This window comes from Pan troglodytes, chromosome 2 (genome assembly GCF_028858775.2).
Source record: "Pan troglodytes isolate AG18354 chromosome 2, NHGRI_mPanTro3-v2.0_pri, whole genome shotgun sequence".
NCBI classification, from domain to species: Eukaryota; Metazoa; Chordata; class Mammalia; order Primates; family Hominidae; genus Pan; species Pan troglodytes.
The window spans coordinates 193716118-193740462 of NC_086015.1; the positions used below are offsets into that span (position 1 = coordinate 193716118).

The window sequence follows — 24345 nt, forward strand, 5'->3', positions numbered from 1 at the left end:
CTGCAGAGGGACCTGAGTCTTGAATTAGGCTGTGGGAAAGTTAAGACGTATTTCCTTTCAGTGATAGACAATTTGGTTTCAAGTGGAGTTTTAAAAAACATCTATATCTTGTGGATTGAGGATTGATTTGGGAATTATGGCTTGGGCTCCCCCTTCTGCAATTAGAGTTTTCACTATGGCAGTATTTTCCATGAGACGTTAATAGGTATATTGCATAAAAAGAGGTTCATGGTCAAATTGTTGTGAGACATTCTCCTTAGGGTTCTTTTCACATGACTAGGAAAGATTAGGCTCACAGACACGTAGAAGGGTGAGAAAAATGGGATTTATTTGGCAAAAAGGAAAAAAAGGGAAACAGGGACTCTCAACAAAGCAAGAGTCCTGTTAGGAGGCTTCCTGCCTCACAGATTGAATCCCTGGTTACCACCCAGGAACAAGAGGAACCAGGCTCCTCCCTCTTGCAAACGGTGTGAACCTCTGTAGCTCCACCCCATTCTCCCAGTGCGCAGGCTGTTCAGAGGTTCTCTAGGGACCCCTTTACACTTGACTGTCTCATTCCCCCTGAAAGAAGTACATCTAGCTGCCATTAGAATAAGGATAAGGATAAAGATGGAGACCAATCTTAACTGCTTCCTGCTGACAGGGGGTGCTGTTTTGGGAAAAATGACAGTCAGATCTCCCTCAGAGGATGACAGTCAGAGCTCCCTCAGAGGCCTATGTAAGGGTCCCCAGCAGAAGGGGCCATCATCCAAAGCTCCGGTTGCAAGACCATTTGGAGTTTGATGGCCTGAGTGTGAGAAGAGACAGACTGGGTTATTAGAAAACATGTATTTAAATGAAACAAGTCGGGGGTGAGGACAGCTCAAAAATCCTGAGGCCTTTTACCAGTTTGCACAGAGAGAGGCCAAAAGCCTGATTGGTAAAACAACTTTTACCCTTTTACCATCATGTCAGGCTTCTGGGTTGCCTTCTCCCGAGCCCAATACTAAGTCAACTGGTTTAAGGTTTGGGAAATTAACTTTTCCCAGTTTGGAGGCTGCATCCAAGGGGAGTGTTCTGTAGTATAGAGACGAAATTACCTATCAGTGAAGAGAGGGCAGAGGAGGAGAAAGGAAAAAATAAGCTGCTTTTTTCAAAGGAGTTCCAGGGGTTCAGGATGCATTTAAAGGGGTACGGAGTGAAGATGGATGGCTACTCATCTAGAAAGAGGGGAGCAGGCATCCCTGGTTCCCTTCTCTTCCTAGCAAATACCTGGGGTGCGTGAGGGAGAGAAGGAAGAGTGTCCTCTTTCCCTCTTCCATCCTTGCATCTCTGAGTCCTGGCAGCCTTGGCACGTGCCACCCATGGTTGCCAAAGCAGGCGCCCATGAAACAGGGAGGGCTTAGAGAATAGGAAGTATCTTCTCTCACCTATGCCTCTATTCCCCCTACTGTCAGTAGCCTTGGAGTTCCCTAGACCTCATTTGTGCCAGGGATACTAGCATGACCTTTATCCATGAAATGGGAGGCTTGGCTTAATTGGCAGGAATTAGCCATTCTCACCTCAACTGTGCCTTTTAACCTCTGTTATCATGGCCTCTGGATCCCTTAGATCCAATTTTCTTTCCTAGGGCTTTGACCTGAAGCTTGAAATTGAGTTTGGGACAATAATGTGTCTCATGGGGAATTGCATGGACTCCTTATCATAAGCGAAATGCTGAGGTAAAGCTGCGGAATTGAGTCGTCCTCCAAGAAGGGAGAGAAAATGATGTCTTGTGACATTTCCAGATAACTGGTGGGTATAGTTATGCTTGCTAAGATTTGGGTGCATGGCGCTTGGCTTTGGTTAGCTCCCTTGGTCTTACTTTCCCAAAAAGGAAACCTCCAGCTGATGGATATACTATTTATTCCCATCACCTGGCAGAATTTGCAGGATAATTGCTCAGAACTAGAATATTGATCCAGATTTCTACCTTACCCATCCCATTTGCTCTTTCTGAGCTGCAGCCAGAGATTGCTGGTTGGTTCACAGGAACAAGCAGGATTAGTCTAAAATGTAGGCAAAAACTTAAAAATAACTAATGAGTTTAGAATTTAATGACAAAGGTATGATAAGTTTTCAAGCATAGTTTCTCTCCAGTCCTTATTTTTGTTAAAAAGAAAAATCGTGGTAGGACTGACTTGTTTGCAAAATAGACTTTAGTCTTATATTTGGCCTGATTATTTGCATAAAGTACAGCAAGAATATCTGTTTCTACATACACCTTTTAGATTGGCTTTGGTGGAACTGTGTTCCACAAGGAATTTCAGATAAGACCTTTTAAAGCTGAGCCTAACCGTGGGTTTGTATCTTCAAATACCTATGAGTTGGGTGATCCTCTCCTCTTAAGGTCCCAAGATAAATTTGGAGCTCTTGGGCCTGTTAGAAAGTGACATTCTCTACTGACCACAGGTCAGGAACCCTGTACAAGGACTGTGTAGACAAGAGTATGAAGCCAGTTTTTTTCCCCAGGAGCTTTCATTGGCTCTGCAAGTTGAGCTTGACTCCTTAAAGGGGAGCATATTCTTCAGTCAAACCCTTGGTAAAACAAACAGTTTCTGCAATTATGTCCTGTTGCAAAAGAAAAATGGATGCTTATTGTACTGATGCAAACGACTATATTGCCATAAGTTAAAAATACCCACAGATAGCTTCCAAATTCTAGAGGAACCAGGCAGAGAGAAACAAACATGCTTCAAATTTTCTTCACAGGAGGATACTTACTCAATTATTAAAGGCTGTAAATAGTTCAAAATAAGTTTCTTTGACTCTGAAAAACAAAACAAAGATCAGCAGTATTCCAAGTAAAAGTTGGAAAGATTGTTTCAGTTTTCTCAGTTCAGTCTGTTTAGTTCTTGTTTTGCTTGATATTTGTGAACACTACAGCTCTTTGAGTCCTGTACATTTTTCTTTTATTCCACTGTTACAATCTCCAAAGTTATCAAAAACCTGTATTTAAGAGCCCCTGTCAAAGTTCTATAGCTCATTGTAAACAATCTTTTGAAAAGGATTAAAACAAGTCAACAATTGTCTGTGAATAACAAAATGTCCAAGGTAGTTACAGTTAGAAACACAATTGACAAAGTTTGGTTATCTCTGTGGTTTACAATAACTTAATATAACAAGCTTGTTATGATTGATAGCATATACTCAGATATTAGAATTTTAGAAATTCCATACAATTTTGGAACATATATTAGCATTATTCAGCAAAATATTTCCTAAAGAAGATTGAACATCATTTTGGCAATCCAATGTACCTAAACATGTTAAATAGTCCTGTTTACCTCTCTTTTCTGGACACTCCAGGGGCCCTTTGAAGTATCCAAAAAGCCAGGTGTCAGGAAAGACAATTTTGTAACTAAAGTTTGATTTCGGGAAGCCTGATAAATATGTTAGAGGTTTAAAACATTTGATGTTCTGAAATAGAATTCCAGATTATGATAAATTATTTTACAAAAATGATGACTCAGGAACTTAACAAGCAAAAATCCTTTTATAGCCCTTCACAAATTTTGCTAAAGAATAAATTAGTGCCTTAACAGTCCCTTGTTGTGCTTTGATTTCAATCCTCAATTTACAGAAAAACCATATAATACCTTTTTGAATTTAGTCAATATGTTCACACAGGGAATTTTTGCAAGATTAATTTTTACACTCCTTCTACTGCTTGTTTGAAGTTTTAGCTTTCTTATCTAATTTAAAATAATTCTTTAATCCTGGGCAAGAATTTACATTTTTCTCAAAGATTAAAGTCACGTGAACTGAAAGGTACCACAGCTTTTGTCTTCCCTTTTAAAAACATTTGATCCAAGTGCTTATCTTCCTTTAGGATAATTAATTAGAGCTTTTTTTATAGACATCACACACAAAACACATATACAACTACACCCAGTCCCCACAAGATCCTTCATTTGGCAATCTCGTATTTGGATTATTAGCCTCTGAGTGCTTTAATTTTGGGGGTTCCATGAGAAAAACAGAGGTCTTTCCCCTCTCATGCATGCATTAAAAGTGGTGAGGCAAAATGGAGAAAAATAATTTGGTTGACTGAAAAAAAGAAAAAAGCACTTTTTCCAGAAAAACAAGGTCCAAGAAAAGGAAAACATAAAGGCCTTTTAAATATAACTATAACTTGGATATCCACTTTTAATTAAGCTGAGCGGTCCTTAAGAAAATCCTTTTAACTCCCTTAATACTCGACAAGTGGCCAATATTTCTGGCTTTCAGATTTTACTAAAGGCTCAGAGCAAGGAAAATCCAATGCAGTTTGTGGAGGGGAAGGGAATCAACAAATAGCAAAAGCAAAAAGGTCATACAGATATCAAACCCTGAAGAACTCATTTCCTAAGCCAGGATTGAATCCCGGCCATAGGTAAGCTAAACAAAGCCTTGCTATGTGGTTACATGCCACGCCCCCGAGGACGTACAACAAGATGGAGGCCCGCAAGGAAGTATTTTACAGACCATACAGAAAGACTGCAAAGCACACCAGACTGGCTACAACTTAAGACCAGCCTCACAAATCCTTTTTCATAATTAAAACTTTACAGAGAATATAAACATTGATCCTTATCATTCCTAGCCTAGTAAAATGTCTTCTAAAGGAAAACACAAACAAAAAATAAATAAACAACAACAACGCTTAAAAGTCAACTCCTGACCTGATGGAGAAAAGGAAAGAAAAAAAATTTTTTTAATGCCTGGGAAGAACCTCTTATTCTTATGCAAATGCGTTCCTCCACCGGGGAGAGAAACTTAATTGCTCTCCAATGGGGTTGAACCCCTTGGCCAAGGGAGGTGAAGAGGCCATGGATGCATAGCATTCCCCAGCCCCAGCCGGGATGGGAGGGGGAACGGGGAGCTGCCGTTTGCCCGTCCATCTGGAAAAAAGAAGGAAAAGGCCAAGGAAAGGCTGGGTTGGACTGAGGCCGTCTTTTCTGACCCCTGAGCGTGACAGTGGTGGGGGCACAGTTTCCTCTAGCCTCAGAAGTCTGAGGTTGAGAAGGTTTAGAAATGAGAGGGAAAGAGATTTCTTGTTTTGCATCTCACTCACCCTTTCTCAAACCCCATGTTCTGGGCACCAAAGATGTTGTAGGACTTTCTCCTTAGGATTCTTGTTACACAACCAGGAAAGATTAGGCTCACAGACACAGAGAAGGGTGAGAAAAATGGAATTTATTGGGCAAAAAGGAAAAAAAAAAGGAAACGAGCTCTCAGCAAAGTGAGAGAGTCCTGCTAGCAGGCTTCCCGCCTCACAGATTGAATGCCTGGTTACTACCCAGGAACAGGAGAGGCAGGCTCCTCCCCCCTGCAAATGGTGCAAACTTTCATGGCTCCACCCCGTTCAACCAGTGTGCAGACCAGTCGGAGGTTCTCCTGGGGACCCTTTATATTTGGCTGTCTCAAAATAACTTTGCTTAATGTTAAGCCAAGCGGACCACAGTATTCACTGGGCAGATTACTCCAAACCTTTAAAATGCCAGTGTGTATTGTGAATCTCCAAGAGATACGTGATATGTTACTTTTCAAACTTATTTTTTGGCCATGCAGTCCTTTTGCAGATTGCTCAGCACAGGACATGATAATTTTCATGTCGGATTTTGGAGGAATTGTATCCTATTTGGCCATTTGCTTTCTTGTTGTTTAGTGTGTGTGTGTGTGTGTGTGTGTGTGTGTGTGTGTCTAACTTTGCTCCCTATCTGTGAGATCCCTGATTAAATAAATGAACAGTGTGTTTATTTCTATATATTGCACAACTTCTATTAAAGTGTATAAAGTAGGGGCTTAATAAATACATTGATTTGAATCAAATTTGATGCTGTAGATTCAGAAGCTAGGGAATTACAGGTTTTGTAGAGAAATCTATGAAAACTCAGCCACAATTTTGTTACTTCTGTCCTTTCTAACAGCTTGTAGAAAATGCCTTTCTCTCGAGAGTCTCATAGACAGGATCGTGATCTTCAGACCATCCTTTTGAATTAGAGAGGTTATTAGTGGCAATGTCGTTAAGTGAAATTTAAGGGGAGAAAACCTCAGATGGCTAAGAAACTTTTCTATGCTGGGAAAAGTAATTAATTTCCTAACCTGGAGGTGACTGGATCTTAGTCCACAGGTGATATGTCTGTTTTGGGCCTGTGGTGGTGATAATTTCACCTAATTCCCTGCTTGAACTTCAAATGGCGTCACATTGCCCAAGTGATGTGCTCCTTCCTCCCTCCTCTCTACTCCGCTTCCTTCTCTACTCCCTACTCTCAGGTGCTTTGAAATGCCTCTGCTGCGGCACTGTTCTCTATACTGTGTGGGGGGAGGGTTGGATGAGAAGAGAAACATATAATCTCAAACATACAGAAAAAGTTACAGTACAGCAGAAAGAGCATTTTTTTCCTGATCCATAATCCCAAACATGTTTTTATAGCCAAAAGATTCATTTCACGATCAGGCATTGCATTTAGTTCTCTTGCCTTGCTTCCTTCAGCCTGGAACAGCCTTTCCATTTTGCATTAACTTCCTACCTTGATACTTTTGAAATTTACACACCAGTTGTTTTGTAGAATGTTCCCCTTTGGGTTTGTCTAATGTTTTTTCATTGTTATAATTAAAAGTATGTGGTTTGAATACCTCCAAAAATTGCAAGCTTCATGAGGAAGGGGATAGTTTCTCTCCCTCTTCCTCCAGACTGTCCAGAGCATGATACGTATTTGCTGAGTGAATTAAAAGTAGTGTTTGACCATCTCATCATAAATTACTCCTCCTTCCAGCCTTGAAGTTCCCTGTCACATTCTGTGTTGGATTTAATTTGCTTCCTCGGTTTAAAATTATATATAGATAGATAGATAGAGATCTGTCTGTCTATCTATCTATCTATCTATCTATCTATCTTTCTATCGTTAGTTCTGTATCTTTCTGTAACCTCTTCCTGTTGTCTTAAATACGCTTTAACCAACGAAAAAGTTTTTCCACATTTTTTACAGAAGCACAACATATTGACAGTACATAAATATTGTGTTCAACTTTTTCATTTTGTTTACATAGGCATCATCATGTGATCATCACCTAAGAACTAGAACATTAGCAGGCCCTAGAAGCCTCACTCTTGCCCCTCCCTTTAATATCTCAAAGGTAATTCATTTTCTGATTTAAATTAAGCAATTTATAAAATATTTCCTTATCGACTTTAAGTTCTCTACCCCTTCAGTTTCTTTCAAATTTAAACAAAACCAAGCAAAAACTTTAGCTTATTTCATAATAAACACTAATTGTCATAATATATAGCATTATATATATATATATGTATGTATACACACACACACACACACACATATGTATGTTTTCACATGTCACATCCTTTGATCCTCTCCATCTGCCCTATGAGATAGTCAGCACAGGGATTTTTACTGCTATTTTAAAAATGAGGATATGAGGCCTAGAGAAGGGAAACCTCCTGAGCCATGATTTTCCAATTTCCAATTTCATCATAGAGCCTATCACAGTAATCTTGGCTTTTCTGTAATTTGTCAAGGCCAGACTTGACAACTAAAACTATCTTCTTTGAAATATTTTGAAAATAGAGCACTAAACTTGGACCTAGTACACACAAAGTGTAGGGCATGGCAAGTTTTGCCAAATACTCAATGGTCAACTTGAACCACGTAATTTGGGCTCTTTTTTGTAAATAATATTAGTGGTAGCTCACATTGTCTACTACTCCATAGTTCCTCAATTATTTCACATCTATTGTCTCACTTAATAAGAGTTGATGATAAACAGCATTTGCTGAGAGCAATTTGTGTTCCTGGATGGTGCTAAGCACTTTACAGCAATTGTTAAGACTTTCCTCTCAACAAATGGTGAGGTAGTTGTATTAGTTTCTATCATTCCCCAGCCTCAGTGTCCCTAAGTAGAGAAATACTTAATCATCAAATTGTCCTCTGGAGAGAGGGTACAATGGAACAATTCCTTACCTTGTTTAGAAGTATCCATGAACCCCTAGCACATCAGTCTTGAATTAACCATCAAGACAGTGAGCTAGTTACAGATCTTCCTAAGAGGTCAGTATGAATATTCCTCACCTCTTCTCTCAGGCTCTCCAGTATCACACAGTCAAACAAACTAGGAACTTCAAGTTCAGTGCTCTTTTTAAATTGCTCTTTCACCTTCCACTCACTGAAAACCCAGTTCTAGTTCTCCCTTGTGAGGGACAGGACTTCATGATGGTATTTCTTACCTCACCCCACAGAGCATGTTGCTATTCAAAATATTAAAGCACAAAAGGGAATCAATCTGCTCACATTCTATTCCAAGCTTCTAAAGATGGCAGGTGGTATATTATGTATATATGTCCTCTCAGAGTGCTGAGCACTTTGAAGCTATTTCCTAAAAAGGGAGAAGGCAGTATCTAAGAGGAGTGTGCTAATGTTTTCTTATGAACTTTGACTCTGCTGTTATATCAGTAAAGGTTAGCAGTACTGGCTTGGTAAGCTGAAAGTTGGGGCATTTCATTGATCTCTGCATGTACCTCCACTGCTAGGCATTTCTGGAATATTCAGTGCTTAATGACAAGGCTGTGTTATTTTCAAAGTAAATGTTGAAAATAGAAACCATATTTAGGTTAAAACACCTTTCTTTAAACTGTCAAAAAGGCTCCATAAATCATTTGTTGAGTTTTTAAAAAGAAAAATCATACCACTTAAAATATATTTCTAATTAATGCACTGTAACATTAACTTTTTTGGGAGTACAGCTCTTTGAATATTAACTCATGTATTGAATCAAGTAACCACTGTGACAAACAGGATACAAAACTGTTCTGTTTCTCCAAACAACTCTCATGTGCCCTTCTTTTGCAGTCATACTCTCCCATTATCCCTAACCCCTTGATCTGTTCTCGGTCACTCCAGTTCTGTCTTTTTGAGAGTGTCATTTAAATGGAATCATACAATAGGCATCCTATTAAGGTTGGTTTATTTAATTCAGCACAATGCCTTTGAGATTCGTCCAAGTTATTATATCAACATATATAATGCTCATTGCTTAGTATTGCTGAGTATTATTCTATTTTTTTGGATGCCACAGAATTTGTTGATCCATTCACTTGTAGAATGACAATTGAATTGTTTCCAGCTTTAGGCAATTAATAATAGGGCTTCTACAAACATGCAGGTATAGCTTTTTGTATGAAAGTAAGTTTTCATTTCCCTTGGACAAATATCCAAGAGTGAGATTACTGGGTTGTATGGCAAGTTTATGTTTAACTTTATTAAGAAACTGCTGTTTTCCAGAGAGGGTATATGGACATTTCATATTCCACCAGTATGAGAGTTCCAATTGCTTTGCATCCTCTTCATCACTTGGTATTGTCAGTATTTATTTTTTAATTTTAGTCATTCTGAAAGGTGTATTGTGGTATCTCCTTGTGGTTTTAATTTGCATTTCCCTGATGGCTAATGACATTGAATGACTCTTCATGTGTTTATTTGACTTTTGCATATCGTTTTGGTAAAGTGTTTCTTTATGACTTAAACATTTTAAAATTGAGTTGTTTCTTGTATAATTCCTCCAACTTTATTCTTCTTTTTCAAAATTTTTCTCAATGTCTTAGGGCTTTCTATTTTCATATAAATATCAGAATCGGTTTCTCTATAGCTAGAAAAAATCTTTCTGGGATTTTGATTGGAATTAACTAAATCTGTAGGCCATCTTGGAGAAAACTGACTTCTCTATGTTGAGTTTCTCAGTTCATGAATATGGTATGTCTCTTCTATTATTTTCTAGTACCATTTTAACAAATTACCAAAAACTTAGTTGCTTAAAAAGCACCCATTTATTGTTGCACAGTTTCTGTGGGTCAGAAGGCCAAGAACAATGTGGCTTAGCTGGTTCCCTGCTTAGGGTTTCATAAGGCTGAAATGATGGTGTCAGCAGTATTGTGTTCCTCTCTGGTGACTCTGGAGATGAATATATTTCTATTCCTTTAATAGTTATTGGACTATTCAGGTCGTCTGTTTCATCTTAGCTGAGCTTCAGTAGTTTGTAGTTTTTGAGATGTTAGTCCATTTTATCTAAGTTGTGGAATGTATGAGCCTAGAGTTTGTAATATTGCCTTATTACCATTTTAATATCTCCGTGATCACTAGTCATGTCCCATCATTCATTTCTATTTTTAGTGATAGTACCTTTTTTCCTTACTTAACGTATCACTTGGCTTGAGGTTTATGTTTTATTGTTCTTTTCAAAGAACTAACTTTTGGTTTCTTTATTTTTCTATATGTATATATTTCCTGTTTTGAAATTGTTTGATTTCTACTCTATAAAATTTCCTTTATTATGCTTGTTTCATTTATTCTTCTTTCTGTAGTTTCTTAAAGTGGAAGATTAGATTATGGGCTTGCTATCTTTCTTCTTTTCTAAGATAAGCCTTTAGTGCTACAAATTATCCTCTAATCACTACATTAGCTGCATCCCACACACTTGGTATGTTTTATTTTATTTTTGTCAAGTTAGAAATATTTTCTAATTTCCCTTACAACTTTCTTTTCAACCCATATTTACTTTATTTTAAGGCATGTATTTTAATTTTGAAGTGTTTGGAGATTTTCCTATTATCTTTCTGTTATTGATTTCTAGTTTAATTCTATGGGGAGAGAACATACTTTGAATTCTTTTAAATTTGTTAAAATTTGATTTATGATACATGATACGGTGTATCTGGTGAATGTCCTATTGAAAAGAATGCCTTATTTTTTACTTTTAGTATCCTCAAACAGTTGTTCCATAAAATATACCCGCGTTTTATAACTGCAAAGACAGGATGAAGAATATTTACTTCATTTTACCCCAAATCAGAGTCTTCCATGTCACTTTGCCAAAACTTTCATTTGCTGATAAATATTAGATTTGAAAGATTCTGCACAAGGATCCTATTTTCAAAAAAAGCCCTATAAACTCCACAAAAGACTGATGATGAAAATAACTCTCATGTCTTACTAAATGCTATCCCTTTTGTGTAGAATGGAATAATTAGTAGCTTTTCCTGTTTTCTTCAAAGGCTTGTTCATTATATCTTAGGTAACTACAGAAATGCCAGACCTACTCAGACTTTTTGCAGTAACTTAGAGAAAATAAAAGGAAAGATCTGAATGGGATTAGGGCAGGATTGGGACTCAAGGAAGTGATTTGACTACAGGGTTGACCTTTTATGGGGATGGCCTTCTGGGGTGTATTCCTTGGCATGAATGGCCAAGTTTTCAAAACTGCGAATGGTCATAGTTTTCAGTGGGCAGGTCATAGAAAAGGGTGTCAGTCAACCATGGCAGAATGAAGCAGGTTTAGCAGTTTCATGGTTATAGGAGGTTTATCTAGCTGACTGCAAGTCTTTACAGGGACATAAGGTAGGCTCCTGGAAGAGGGTGCTGACGAGCACCAGGCTGAAGGCCTAAGTGGGTGTTTTCTGAGTATAGAGCTATATGTGGGATCAGGAAACTGAGGGACAAATCCAGTCCTGTGACCTGGTGAAGTGCTGCTGAGCGGAAGGCAGGCAGAACAAATGGTGATTCATGGCAAATCCCACCCTTGGCACAGCAAACCTAGTTTCAGCCTGTCACCTGTGGGCTAGGTGAGAGAATTCAGTGGTCAGAGTGATGCAGATAAGGAGATGCTAATGATTACCAAGTCTAGAGAATGCAGACGATAAAAAGTTTCATATGCGGAAGTAGATGTTAAGGTGCTGAGCACGTTAAGACCCATCTTTAACATTGTCGTCGATTACAGAGAACTAAGTACATTTTAAATCTTCTTGCTAAATGATATAGGCATTAAAGTTGATATACTGGGAAACAATAGGATTAAATATGACAGATGTACCAAAACATAAGGGAGGGAGTATGAGGATTATCATGCAGTAAATTACATGGATAATGCAGGAAAGGCTGGGAATATATTGTATGTAGGTTAGAATCATCTGAAGCAACAGCAGGGTCTGTTAGGCCCCATTGCAATAATCTAAAGGTAAGCTCTAATTTAGACACTGAGAATCTATGTTTATTACCCATGTCCCTTTGCTTTCTGACAGTTCCTCCATCTCTGACCCAGCACCCTCTCACTCTAAGACGCAACAACCAAAAGTGTATTACTGTTTATGATAATAAAATTCTAAGGCTGAATACAAGACAATGCTAAATGACCCGGCATTCTCTGAGAGGTTTCAGATCAGCCAGGCGCCTCCCAATAACATTGGTACCTTTAATCTGTCAAAACCAGCCTGCTCAATCACGTTTCCTTTTCAGTCTGCTTTATTCTAATTCATCACAGGGCAGGACTGGCCCTGGATGTGTGTTCACAGACAGGTTATCTTTAGATTAGCTTTGCCGGTGACCTGACTCTTTGCTGCCTTCAGCATAATCCAGTTACTCTTGGGAATATCAATTAAGGCCCTCAATCACACTAATTAGAATGTCTTATAAATGTTGCCTTAGGAATTCAGCAGCTTATAAACAGGCAAACTGGGAAAATCTAGAGGTATGTGGGGGTTTTTAAATAGCTGACAGCAATTTGGGAGGGCGTATTGCTTTAGCATAGCTGAGAAGTGGTGCTGAAATTATGGTTCCCTGAATGCAGTGAAATCTCTAGTTGCTCTTTGCTGGCAAGTTTAATGCAGAATTATTAATTACATTTATTAATGACTTGGATGAGGATATAGGTTGCATGCTGATCAAGTCTGTAGATGTCACAAAGCTAGGAAGATAGCAATTATTGTGATAACAGATTCAGGAGCCAAAATGACTTCAAGACAGAATTTAGCAGCCATCTATCTAATACGCGCCTGGCAGTGCTCTATAAAGTACAATTTGAGGGTCATGTTGCTCCCCTACTCAGAAAACTTCGGTGACTCCTATTTGCTCTTTAAATCCCAAGCCTTTGGCCTGTTATTTAAGGCTTTGCCATATTATGATTCTACCACTGTCTGCTTTCCAACAAAATCTTCTATAGTTCTTTTTCTAAAACCTTGTGCTTGAGCAAAACTCAGTTCTTTATATACTATTTTCCATTTGTGTTCTATGCTTTCACTACCTTTGAGCATTATTCTCCACTGAAAGTTTCTTTTTCTCACATGTTCCTTCTGTCTCAAGTCTAAATATCCATACCAGTTCAAATGTCACCTCTTGTGTTTCATCTTCTTTTATTGTCTTGGCTGGAGTGACCTCTTTCCTTTGCTAATCTTCAATAACACTTACCTGTTCCTCTCTATTTTTATCACTTTTTACTTCATATTGCAGGGGGTTTTTTTTTGGTGCACATTTTAAGTTTCTGTTAGACCCTGCCTAGTGCTAGAATTTCTGTCTGGTAACTCTTTTTATCTCCTAAGTGTCTCTAGATGTGTGTTCTATACATAGTTGATGATACTAAAGTGTCTTGCTGGGGGTTCATCTTTACTGTGGAAAAGTGCCTTTAGAGAAGACCCTACATTTTGCCCATGAGAGGCTTCGTAGCTGTATCATAGCAACTTGGAAACTCAAAGGATAAATCCTTGAGGGGACGGATATTCCATTTTCCATGATGTGCTTATTTCATATTGCTTGCCTGTATCAAAGCATATCTGGTCCATACACACACACACACACACACACACACATCTGCTACATAACCACACACACACACAAACTAAAAAATTTGGAAAAGAAGGAGAAAATGCTCAATACGTGTTTTATTGAATAAATGAAAGACTGATGGAGAGAAAAAGATTTCCCCAAGGTCATAATATAAGAGCTGGAAGGAAGAGGTGCTGGGAAGAAAACATCATTTAATTTATCAGATGAAACAACAGCTTGTGACATGACGAGCTCACCTGTGATTTGTGTACAACCAGGCTAAAAAAGGAAGCATGAACCAGAGATTTTTGGAGAGGTGTGGTCAAGAGAGGTGACGGGAGTTGGAAACTTGCATCGTCCTTTAGGGTGGCCACACCTCTTGGATTCCTTGTGTAGTTTATACCTTTTGTTATAATTTAATGCTCTTAAAATTGGCCCATTTTCAATGATGTTATATGGTCATCTTATTTATCAAATACCTCTTTGATCTGTTTAAGCTGCTGCATACCTGTGGTTGTGAAACTTGTGGCATAGGCTATTTGAGATAATAATCTTTGCAGTTAGCCTAATGTGGACATAAATACCATCTTTGTCACTTACTGGAAATATGAGCTGGACAAGTTATCAAGACCTCTGCAAGCATTCTTGTATGGCTGTTACCTTCGACACAGAAAGCAGAGTTCTTGAGCATGGAATTTCTGCATCATCTTCAGGTTTCAGTATTTATAACTCACAGAGGTTTTACCAGTGGCCAGATATTTCTTGGGTAGTAGAAAAAGAAATACTTCACAGAGCTGTCAAATCTCCAGGTCTTCAGCATTAAATATCATGCAACCAAATGTAAGGGTATGGTTCACAGCAGTTGGCTGTTTCAGCTGGTTATTAATAGGAAGGCGAAAGATCATAGAAAGTTGACTCCTCCCTCATCATTTCTGTCTTCCAGTGAGAAGAGGAGAGCACAAACAGCAGGGAATTAGATTTATATATTTTCCTTAATATAAATTCACAGTGTGGTAGATTGCAGACAAAGTCTGAATCCAGGATTTCTAGACTTTCTATGTGTCTATGTGTCACTAAAAGGGAAAAGTACCTGGATTGTAAAGTATTCCAACTAGAAATAGACCAAGGGAATGCAAAGAGGGGTAAGACGGTTGAATTTATCTGCCAGAAATGTAAATCCTGGTCAAAAAATCCAGATGAATATTTTTCAAGTAGGCAGTTATAGTTCAGTGAAAAAGAGAGAGTTGTGGAGTCAGACAGCTGGAGTTTGATCATAGCTCTACCACTTTCTAGCCAAAGGATCATGGTTATGTTATTGAAACTTGTCTCTAGCCAAAGGATCTTGGTTATGTTATTTAAACCTGTGTATTAAACTTCTTTATCTGCATGTAATATGGGAATTGAAAAACAAAAAAAAAAAACAGAAACAAAATAAAACCTGTCTTATCGGTTGGTTCTGACAATGAAATTTGTTAATATTGTAAAATTCTTAGAACAGTCCCTAGTCTATAGTCAGCAGGCATGAATGCTAGTTATTATTATTTCAGCACTTGAAAGTAGTAAGTGATTTCCCTTACCTTTGTATTTATGGTTACAGGATGACACTTCTGTGGTGTGTAGTGAGTCTCTACTTTTATGGAATCCTGCAAAGTGATGCCTCAGGTAAGTGAATGGCTTTTGACAATGTATTAAAATGCAAGTCATGTGTAGGGTAATGAGTCCACTCTTCCTGAGAATGAATTTAAATAAACATAATGTTATTCATGTCCATTGTCTTCTGCGGTAGCAAATAATCATAAAGCAGAATAATAGAATTTTGATGATGGAAAGAACCATTGCTGTCTCTAGTCTTCATGGGATAGAGTACACAGGGGGCAGTGGGCCACTGTGTTTAAACACAGGCATTTTTCATTACCTTCACACTCAGCCAACTAGCATATTGCTTTTTTCCCTTACCTCAGGTCCTATGGGGGAAAAATGGAAGTGATAATAGCACAATCTGTTTTTCAAATTTGAGCCAGTGGTGGAAAAGGTATCAGTGGTAATAATCCATTGAGATGTTAAATAAAATAATGAGTTTTTGTCATATTGTTTCTATATAGGAAAAAGAAAGGATCTGTCTTTAGACTCATTCATTCTCTGGATGTTGCTTTATAAGAGGAACCAGCTAAGACCTTTACAGAGTTTGAAAACCAAACTCAGTCATCATGGGCCTGGATCACATGAAACTAGAGATGGAAGAGACTTGCTCTTTGAAAGTCCATCTTTTCAGATCTCCTCTTCTTCCCAGAATTATGCCCAGAATCACTCTCTATCTCTGACTATTGATCATTACATTTCAGCCTATGTTTTTGGACTAATCAAATTCTTAGAAAGTTTTTAGTACATAAAACTGAAATTTGTCTCTTTGATTTTAGTATCTAAAACTGAGATTTGTCTCTTTCCAAACATTTACTTGGTTCTACTGCAGGACTGAAAAAAAAAACAAAAGAAAGAAAGAAACAAACAAACAAAGCAACCAAAACCTAATGCAATGGTTCTCTAATTGTAATGAAGGGAACCTAGGGGTCCTCATTTTATAAAGCTTTTCATGTAAAATTCCCCTGAACACCATAAACCATACTTTACATATCGTTGCTTTAATTCCTTTTCTTTGTGAGAGGGCTTCTGCAATGTTAAGTTAGCTACCATATAACCATGACCTCAGTGTTCTGCAATATATGCCTTCAACTGTTTTTCATATGACATGGATTTGAGCTCTCCTACCATCCTGATCATCTTTTCTGGGTGCGTTTCAGCTTTTCTATGCCTCATAAAACATTGTATTAGAAACCAAAAATAGTACTAAAGGAGTGGTATAAGTAGGACAGAGTACAGCTCAGTGCTGAAACTAACGGTAACTTCTAGCCTTGTTGGCCCTTTGGGGCTTCACAAAGGAATGGCTGTAGATAACCGGGGATGTTATTCAGCTGGGATGCGCTAGGAGACAGCTCCCTGGCTGTTTAGTCCAGCATCTGTCCTGCTTGGTTAGGTGTCGCGTTTGATAGGTGAGTTTCTTGATGTCCTGATTTTCAAATATGTTACATATAATTCTTGATTTTAGTTTGTTCTTATTTGATTTAGTTCTATGTTTGAATGCTATCTGCTCACAGAGGCTTCCTTGACTATCTTAACTAAAAATCCCTACCAGTCACTCTCTCTCCCTCCATCCTGTTTTAGTTTTCTTTGTAACACTCACATTCCCTGATATTATATTAACCTTCTTTCTCTTCTCTCCTCCTCCTCCCTCTTCCTCTTCTCTTGTTTCCTCCTCCTTTTCCTTCCTTTTTTTCTCCCTGAACTCCCTGTCCTTCCTCCTTTCCTGCCTCCCTTCTTTCCTTTCTCTCCATCTCTTTTTCTTCCTCCTTCCCTCCCTCTGTCTTGGATTTTAAGCTGCCTGAGGGCAGGAACTTGTTCAGGAACTTTTGTTTGTTATCCAAAGACTCCGAATAATATTGACACATAGACACATAGCAGATGCTCAATACATAGGTGTTAAATGGTTGAATACATGTCCCTTTACATCCTTTCCCCTGCCCCCAGAGTGTCCAGTTTTAGAATGGAACGTGTTTGGGTTCATGCCAGTAATTCATCATGTGGTTTTATGTCCTCCCTCACCCTGAAGGAAGAGGGACAGGTGACTGTGTTGCCATTGCTGAAGGATCGTGGAGGTTCCAGAAGCTAGTGAGTGCTGGTGCCTTCCCAGCAGTCCTGACCATGTTACTTTTCTGAATGACCTTTACTGTAATCCATCCAAGGAGTCCCCAGCCCCCACCTCAAGTGCTGTTGGTAAGAGAGCTTTCTACCCAGGAACTGTGACTCATAATTCTGCCAGGGGAAGCTAACTTCTTGAATAAGATAAGTTCTCATACCAGCCACATTGCGTCACCGTGGGAGCAGGAAACATGTTGTAATCCCCTCAGCCCATCTGGCACATACTCATTTGCCTTCCTTATGAAGAGGTGTATTGTGTCTGACAGTGATGCCACTTCCTAGTTGGAGGGAGAGGAACAAAAAGGACATGTTGTTGACAAAAACGAAAAGAGCAACTGGCTCTGGGCTAGTGGGGGAAGAAAGAAATCATTGCGCATCTTGAGGGATCAACCAACCTCTCTGCACATGAAAGTGTTGCCTTTTAGAAGGCATCTGTGGATGCTGACACATTTGTTGGTCTTTCATGAGGCTCTCCCTGTGCTCAGGTTCCCATCTCAACGGAAACACAGGTTGATGTGAGGAACAAAGCAGAAATGTTCTGAAAACCCTAAAGCAATCTACATGTGTATCATATTAGTAAGACATTTATTTTGTTCTGAGTCCTTCCATGTGGGCCTCTTAAGAGAATCCTCAAATATAAAAAAGAAACCATAAAAGCATAAGAACTTAGCGCCATGCAATGTGTTTTCACGTGCAGTGAACTGGCCGTGAAGTCATACGATTCTGACTTCCGATCATGATTTTTCTGGTAGCAGTACTGTGATCCCCTTATCCCCTCAGGAATGGGGGAGCAACATTTTCATCTTAGGTGATGATAAAAGCAAATGATTTTTTAAGAAAGCTTTATTTCCCTTTAAGGAATTAAAGCTTGGATAATTATAATAGCGATTCTATAATTATAATGTGCTAGTTATAGTAATAATAATAAAGCTCCCTTTGCTTAAAAAAGCAGTTTGCATTGTACATATTCAATGTCAGTCTCACACCCAAACCATGGGGTAGTCAGAGCTGTTGTAACTACCTTTGTTGGGTAAGACAAGTTAGGATCAAAGTGTTTAAATGTATTACTCGAAGTCACACAGCTATACTTAGCATGCTTGTGACTTCAACGAGTTTCTGGATTCCTGACATCCATATTATTTTTACTAAATATGCTCCAGTTGGGGTCTATTAGAATATAAATTACTTAGAAAAAAGACTAAGATCTAAGGGATCACAGGTAATCATTCTGCAAACTGTTGAAGAACCACTCTGTGATAGGTTTCTATGCTTTGTAGGTAAGGCATATCTTTACACGCTTATCCTGCCCCCTCACAGCACTGAAACATTTTCTTCAGGAGGAAAATGATTGTAATCCAAAATTCAAACCCAATATTCCATTTTTTGCTTATTATAGTATTAAATATTTTCACTAATAAACTCGAAGAAGTTCTGTTTGTAAGACTTCGAAATGGAAACTTCAGCTCAATACACGTCTCTTTTGCTGTGCCTCATTGGCAGTGTGTCAGGAAGCTGAACTGTTAAAAGCTGCCTTTGGAGTAGACATAAATTTTGGAACCTGTGATCCCAAGTTGAGGAGGTAATAAAAATAGCACCATATAGAATATAGTGAATTTAAGAAATATTACCATATCAAAATTATTTGCTGCACAAATCACGTGAAAAAGAGAGTACACTGCCACCCCAAAATGCAGGCACACACACGGATCTTTGAAAAAGATTTTATTTCAAAGTCAACAGTTGACTGTGTGCCAGGTGCAGGGCTGGATTTCACACACATTATCAGTAACTTCACAGGAACTATTGTGTAGGGGTAGGGGCTGGAGACTCTTCTACCTGTTTGATAGTTTAGGAAATGAAGATCCAGGGACGTCGCCCAAGTGCTCATGATAGCCTGGCTTGCCTGATAGGGCCAGGCTGCCTTGACTCCAGAAACAGTGCTCTTTTTTATTTTTCCATACTATATTGCCTTTCTTTAGGACTGTGCTCTGCTACTAGAAGTAAGATCCTCTGATTCCTTTTCCATTATATTTCACAAAATTGGTAGAGAATGGAAATCATCTATCCAATGATTGGGAGTGAATTATACAATGCAAAATAAATAAATAGTAAAAAACACTGTGGTTTCCTAGTAATTGAGAGATTCAAGTTCTGTTTTACTCTGTGACTTGTTCGATGACAGTAAAGAGGTCATTTCATCACTTTTTGTCACTGCATCCTTATTTATAAACCAAGCCAACCAACCAAACAATTAACAAACAATAGCAGCAGATCCCAGTCAATTCCAGTTTCTTGTTTTTTATGAAGGAACACTATGCATCATGGACACACACAGGGTATACTCCTATTAGCTACTTAAATTCTTTCTAATAACAATGTTAACAATGATTTCACTTTATTCTAAAGATCATGCGTTTGACCATTTTAGATCGTAGAATCCAGGGTTAGTAAGAGGAATTTCTTATTTTAAGAGGAATACAGTAAAGTTTGAGAGAAGGAAGAGGAAATAATTACCAAATAGAATTCCGTGAGAGCAGAGAAAGTTACCAATCCTATCAGGAGATACTGAGGAAGACTTAATCATTGCTCCTTCCTAGGAAGAAACGCATCTCTTCTTTGGGAATGAAATAGTTCAGGGCAACTCAAAAGATAGTGCAAAGGCATTTAGAAGCCAAGCTGGAAAGGTAGGTTGGGAACAAATTATGCAGGACGGGAATTACTTCAGGTAAAGAGAATGTCCACATTTAATGTATTTTGGTTATAGTTGGCTAGGCTTCTTTTCCTTTTTTAAAATTCTGTCGTATTTTTGCAAGGACATACACTATTATTAATTCTATGTGATGGTTCTTTCAACTTTTGGTAAGAATTCAGTTTGTTACCAGCCCCAGTGGCCTCATTTTATTTGAATATCCTTGCTTTCATAACTCCATACTCAGATATACTTGTGACATTGTGTCCTGTCCCAGTTGCCCATGGCTGGTCATCCTGAACACTCTTCATTTCTATGTAATTTAGTCCAAACATTTGGAAAATGTATGAAGAATACTATTTCATTTTATTCTTAGTCCTAAAGGTCATTGGAATTACAGAATTTCACCCTGTTGTCGTTTAAATGATGCCTCTCGGAAGCAGATCTCTTCACTTTTTTTTTTTTTTTTAGCTGTGTTTATAGCTTGAAACACACTTATATTTTAGTTACTTATATTTCCCAAGGGTGGATTTACTGTAGCCTGATTGAAAAGAAATTTAAGTACCACATAATTGGCTTGATACTGAGTTTGCAAATACACAGCTTCTTGTATCACAGTGATAATTCTAAGTTTAGAAAAATGACCTGGTTCTTTTTCACATGGCTGTGTTAGTTAAAGGAAATCAGTATTTTTGCAGGAACTCCTGCATACCATTGTAGGAAAAAATGTTTGTTTTACAAGAATTTATTCTACCCTTTGAGTAACCTTTGTTTTTGCTATCCTTTCCCTCACTCCCCCAACCCTGAATATTCATTTCTACCATATTTTAGGGACCAGATTGCCACCTTAGCAGTGACTCACTACCAAGACCTGTTTCTACCCACTTTTCTTTCACCACTTAAAAAGTTTCTTTTCTGTTTAACTGATTAACTTTTTAGAAAATAAAATATATACCCACCCAGGATAACAACACAATGATTGCTTTATTTTTAAATCCACTGAGTGCTGCCATCTCTCATTTATTTTTGAGGAACAGTGAGAAAATGGATACATTTAACAAATAATTTGGGAACCTCAGTCACCTTCAATTACCTGCTATCCAAACCTATAAAAGCTGATGTACAAAATTTTCTGGCTTTGCCTTTGCATGTTTTAGAGACAGTAGGAATAATGAAAATGCAAGACGACTAAGACAATGAGAGAAAATAAATAAAATAATCACTTCCTCAGCAACCTAGACCATATTCTGTTGTGTTTTATGATATTCATTTCTCCTTCTACCATAGGAACCAAAATGCTTGGTATAGCTATACATTACTGGGAAATAAATAGCACTTTTCTGCAGTGTTTGTAGGGTCTGAAATAGTTTAAGGCTCTTATCCATCGGCCCATTTTTTTTTTACTTCTGAGATACTATCTTATTTATTTATTTATTTATTTATTTATTTATTTATTTATTTTTTGAGACGGAGCTTCGCTCTTGTTGCCAGGCTGGAGTGCAATGGTGCAATCTCAGCTCACCTCAACCTCCACCTCCCAGGTTCAAGTGATTCTCCTGCCTCAGCCTCCCGAGTAGCTGGGATTACAGGCATGTGCCACCATGCCCAACTAATTCTGTATTTTTTTGTAGAGATGGGGTTTCTCCATGTTGGTCGGGTTGGTCTGGAACTCCTGACCTCAGGCGATCTGCCTGCCTCAGCCTCCCAAAGTGCTGGAATTGCAGGCTACTTTCATATTTTTTTTAAAGTGCTCTTTAAGGTTTATAGTAGTGTTCATTTTGATATGTACACCAAGATAATGGTGTTTGCGTTTCCCCCTTCACTTATGTAAGAAAATGTTATGCTCTCTTTGAGATTTGGGCTTGCCACCCAGTGCTAGCAAGACTGACCAATTTAGTCTATTTACCAATTACGTTTCCTCAGTGGAAACTTCTCCAGGACCTACTGCATACATGTAGATACTCAAGAGGAAAGAAAAAGAAAACAGGCACATCGATCATGATTTTTTATATGTGTGATTTTCTCTGTTAAATATTGCTTTTTATTAATTTATTATGGTGGGTTTTATTTTTTCCTAATTACTTACCCTTGCATAAGAAGTATAACTATGGGCCAGGCACACTGGCTCATGCCTATAATGCCAGTACTTTGGGAGGCTGAGGTGGGGAGATTGCTTGAGGCCAGAAGTTTGAGACCAGCCTGCACAAAATAATAAGACCCTGACTCCACAAAAAAAAAAAATTAAAAAAATAGCTGAGTATGGTGATGCACACCTGTAGTCCCAGCTAATCAGGAGGCTGAGGTGGGAGGATCACTTGAGACCGGCCGGTAAAGGCTAAAATGAGCTGTGATCACGCCACTGCACTCCAGCCTGGGCGACAGAATAAGACCCTGTCTCTCTCTTTCTCAAAAAAAAGTACAACTGTAGTTGAAATATAGACCTTTATTATTATTACTAGATGAGAGATTTAATTGTATTTATCATATGTAAAATGACATTTCGAAGTATTTATACATTGTGGAATGACTAAATCTAGCTAATTAACATATGTATTACCTAACATAGTTACCATTTTTGGAGTGAGAAGACTTTAGATTCACTGTTATCACTTTAAAGCAAGCTTGTCCAACCCGTGGCCCGCGGGCCACATGAAGCCCAAAACGGCTTTGAATATGGCCCAACACAAATGTTGAAACTTTCTGAAAACATTATGGACTTTTTGTGATTTTCATTTGTAGATCATCAGTTATTGTTAGTGTTAGCTTATTTTATGTGTGGCCGAAGACAATTCTTCTTCTTCCAAAGTGGCACAGGAGAGCCGGAAGATTGGACACATCTGCTTTAAGGCAAACAGATATACAAATTATTGTTCCCAAGTGGATACCAGCCATTATTAATTATTATTTACTGTAGTTTTGTTTGCCCTTTTTTTCAAGGGGGAGAAATCTTTAATTGTTTGCCATAGACTTATCTGATGACCAGATGCAAAAACCTACTAGCTTTAAATTGATGCACCTGAGTTAACCTGAATGCCCTATCCTTCTCTAGCGTTTGGGACTTCAGACTGTCCCAAAATTGCTTAATGGACTGATGTTTGATTTTTAGAGTGAAAACATTAATTTTATTCTTATATTTTCAATGTTTTTTGAATTTTTAAATTTATCTGGTCATCTAGAGAAAACTGAATTTCTTATATGACAGATATTTTGACATTCACAGCTTGATTCTACATGTCTTTTTGTCATTTTCTGGTGTCCACTCAAGGTAAAGGAAAATAAGAAAAAAGAGAAGAAGGAGAGAAAAGAGGAATAATGAGGGAGAGAGGAAGAGAGAGAGAGACCTTTTTTTGAAAAAGAGAGATAGTAGGAAAAAGAGAGAGAGAGGCATAAAATGCAAAGAGAAAAATAGAGATAAAGTATTCCTACACGGGTTTCCTGGATCTGATGTAAACCCAGCTATATACTTTTTTCAGATTACCAAAGAAGCTAAACCATTTTTAATACCACATTTAAATACTCCCCCCTTTTTTCCCTGAGCTTTGCATTGAATGGTTTCCTTTTTGAACAGTTAATGTTTTCTAGGTTTTTTTGTTTGTTTATTTTACATTCTTACTCTTTCCCTCCTTCCGAGTATATTAAAATGGTGAGAGAAAATAGAAACCTTAAATATTCCAGAAGTTTCCTTACATCTAGTGCCCCTACAGCCATGAGAGTGGTCAGCATCTCCAGGGTTAATGCTTTGTCAATCAGGATACTTTTATTCTGAAAAAAAGTGTACAGCAGAGATGGTGGAGACTTAAAGCTTTGCATGCCCCTCAGGATAATGAAGGAAGAAGAGATGGCGGGCAAAAGTGTAAGACTCTGGACCCCCTTTTGCAAGTTTATACGTTCTAAGGCAGAAACAATCTGCTGTTGTTTGCAATTGACACTGAGCTGTGAAATGTTTTTGCTAGTAGCAGTGTATTTCTTGAGGCACAGTAGAAACCCAACCAATCTGTATTCAAGTCTAAGAGGAGGGTGTAGCTTTACTTGGAGGTTGATTGAAATCATGGAAATTGTGAATGGAGTAATTAGTAATCGGAAGTGTTGGAGGACTTTCTCCCTCCCGCTGCATGCAGTATTCTTAGTGAAATGCTAAGGGGAATTTCAGGAAGAAAGTGAAGACGGGGTTGGTTGTTTTATTAAGGCAAACTTTTAGCTCTCTCACCTTTATTACTCTAAATATCCTGTTCTTAAAAAGGATTCTTCCTCTCATTTATAATGCAGTAATAATTGATGACTACAATAATAGCCATGAAG

General features: G+C 38.1%; 1 protein-coding gene across 8 annotated transcripts in view; it reads left to right on the top strand.

Moving 5' to 3' along the window:
• IL1RAP (interleukin 1 receptor accessory protein) overlaps positions 1 to 24345 on the top strand; it is a 175347-nt gene that overhangs the window by 61308 nt on the left and 89694 nt on the right. For 6 of the 8 annotated variants that reach the window (XR_008547192.2, XM_054681334.2, XM_054681335.2 and 3 more), the window contains exon 2: positions 15202 to 15266. The exons of 1 other annotated variant lie outside the window; for it this stretch is intronic. Coding sequence is in view for 6 of the 7 variants with exons in the window: in XM_054681334.2 (XP_054537309.1) it covers positions 15202 to 15266 (65 nt within the window). In the remaining variant the exon portion in view is untranslated. Of the gene's footprint in view, positions 1 to 7053; positions 7141 to 15201; positions 15267 to 24345 lie in introns of all 8 variants that reach the window. One more of the 8 variants, XM_063807432.1, reaches the window with a different exon arrangement.